We start from the raw sequence: 2500 nt of genomic DNA on the forward strand, positions 1-2500 counted from the left end.
CTCTTTCATATTATGCTCCTACTTAATGATAATTTTAACCATGTAGTGGCACTAAATCACATGATGGAGCTAAACCATGAAGCACATTTAAACCAATTAATATAGCTAAAACATGCAAGGGATTAAATCTACCAACCAGTTTAAAACCAATTAATTTATTGTTTTGCATATTTAATTACTTCATTAATTAACCAAGCATTTTTAATCCAGATGTTGATTTGCAGTGAATGTAGCATTCCTTGCAATCTGACCCATGCGCTGGCCACATGTAAAGCTGATAATAAGGAGGAATCGGATTCTTTTATATTTCTAACACCCCATGAGGATAATCCTTTGTTGCATTATCACTCAACAGAGGTTGAGAGTGATTCGTGTATGGATGAGAACACCCTGCTCTATGCAGGGGCACTGCAAGGACTCTTTGCCAACCTTTATACAAGGTAAGAAAGTGTTCAAGTGTTGAGCTTGTCATTGTTGCTGTTGCTGTTGTTGTTGTTTAAGTTGTTGCTGTTGTACTCCAATTGATGTAGTTGCCCAAACAGCAAAAAAAGATCTTTCACGGGTAAAATATATGCATATATATTTCTTGTGGGCGAACCGGCAGCCAAGTCCACAGGACTGTTTACAAATGTTCACTCAGGTGAGCCTAGAAGATATGATGTTCGTTCCTGCTTCGAAGAGAGAGCATCTCTGTGCGTAGGGTTTTCCGTGAGAGAAGTCTTAGCCACGTCCGTCCGCTAGCGCTGCTCTTCCAGAAAAAAAGACCGATTTTAATGGGGGCGCTTCAAGTTGCAGTTCCTGCGCATGCGCATGAGGAAACTTCCGGTGGCCAACCGGAAGTAATCCAATTCTGTGCATGCACACTGAAACTTCCACAGTAGTGTCACTACATCTTGGTAAAAAGGGTTGAAGAACTCTTCAAAATGATCTCATTCTTGCTATTTCAACCTGAAGAATGTAAAACCAAGATGCAGGAATAGTCCCAGAGATTATAGGAATGCAATGAACTGTGAAACATGGTACAGAGAAAGTAACAAAGTATTGACTGAGAAATTTCCCACAGAGTGAATCCCAGAAGAGGGCACCACTAATTCTGGTAGCCGAAATCTAAAGGGAGATAACTACATTAATGCTTCAAAGTCTGAAAACAAGACTTCATGTTTATAAAAGAAGTAGGAAGAGTATAATTGATTGTACAGACATATATTACTGATACTTTGGTTCTTGTTTATCAACCTAGACTAAGAGGAGTTAATTTCATCCAAGCAGGATTTGAACTTAGAATATAGATGTGGTGATAATAGATGGGACTATGTTATATATTTGTATCATTTCTACAAATTCATGGTCCTTAATAATAATAATAATAATAATAATAATAATAATAATAATAATAATAATAATAATAATAATAATAATAATAATAATGATAATGATAATAATAATAATAATAATAATAAGAAGAAGAAGAAGAAGAAGAAGAGACAGGCTATAAGTACTTGGGGATTTTGGAAATGGATAAAGTGATGGAGAAAGAAACGACAGAAAAATTTAAGGTGGAGTACTTGCGCAGACTGAGACTGATCCTTAAGTTGAAATTAAATTGGATGGAATAAGAATTTGTGACGGAATTGTCACAAAGAAGAATTGGTCCTTTTCAATTGACTAATGTTAGACATAAGCCTTACAGTTCTTGGTACATTTTATCTATTTCCTGGCAATACTACAATTGTTCCAGACATGACTGTGTGTTTCTCTTCTTAGAACAATATGGGTGTGACTAGAATGAGATTTGGCTGTTATTTCTAGTAGGGAGAGCGACTGTATAATGACTGCCTTCGCTGACTATTTTGATCAGATTCTGTTTCTGTTGTTGTTGTCTAACACCATCTCCTTCTATATTTTCACCACCACCAACACCACTACCAGGACTGCACTGACCAGTGGCTACATCCACCAATTCTTTTACTGCTATCGGTACTTCACCTCTCCACTCCAACTCTTCACTTTTCTCAGGCAGACATACACAATGTCTCACAAGTAAGTACTCCTCCTCTTCCTCCTCCGCCCCCCCTCCTCCTCCTCCAACCACCACCACCACCACCACCACCACCACCACCACCACCACCACCACCACTACTACTACTACTACTACTACACTACTACTATACTACTACTACTACTACTACACTACTACTACTACTACTACTACTACAGAACAGACAATTGGAGACTGGTGCAGATCTCCAGTCTTGCCAGTTCCTACCAAATTGTCCAACCCATGCCAGCATGGAAAAGGGACATTAAATGATGATGAGGATGATGACGATGATGATTCAGCAGAATCGTCAGCACTTTGGACAAAATGCTTTGTGACATTTCGTTTGTCTTCATGTTCTGAGTTTAAATTCCAGCAAGGTAAACTTTGCCTGTCATCCTTTCGAGGGTCAATAAAATAAAATGAATGTTAAATGAGGATAATGATGATGATGATAATGAT

The 2500-nt window shown here is 38.0% G+C and overlaps 1 protein-coding gene across 1 annotated transcript in view; it reads left to right on the forward strand.

Annotated features, from left to right (window-relative positions):
• LOC115219004 overlaps window positions 1–2500 on the forward strand; it is a 62633-nt gene that overhangs the window by 45015 nt on the left and 15118 nt on the right. Inside the window, exons 15-16 of the mRNA XM_029789042.2 lie at window positions 211–440; window positions 1930–2040. Of these exons, the coding sequence (XP_029644902.1) occupies window positions 211–440; window positions 1930–2040 (341 nt within the window). The remainder of the gene's footprint in view (window positions 1–210; window positions 441–1929; window positions 2041–2500) is intronic.

This window comes from Octopus sinensis, linkage group LG14, assembly GCF_006345805.1.
Source record: "Octopus sinensis linkage group LG14, ASM634580v1, whole genome shotgun sequence".
NCBI lineage: Eukaryota > Metazoa > Mollusca > Cephalopoda > Octopoda > Octopodidae > Octopus > Octopus sinensis.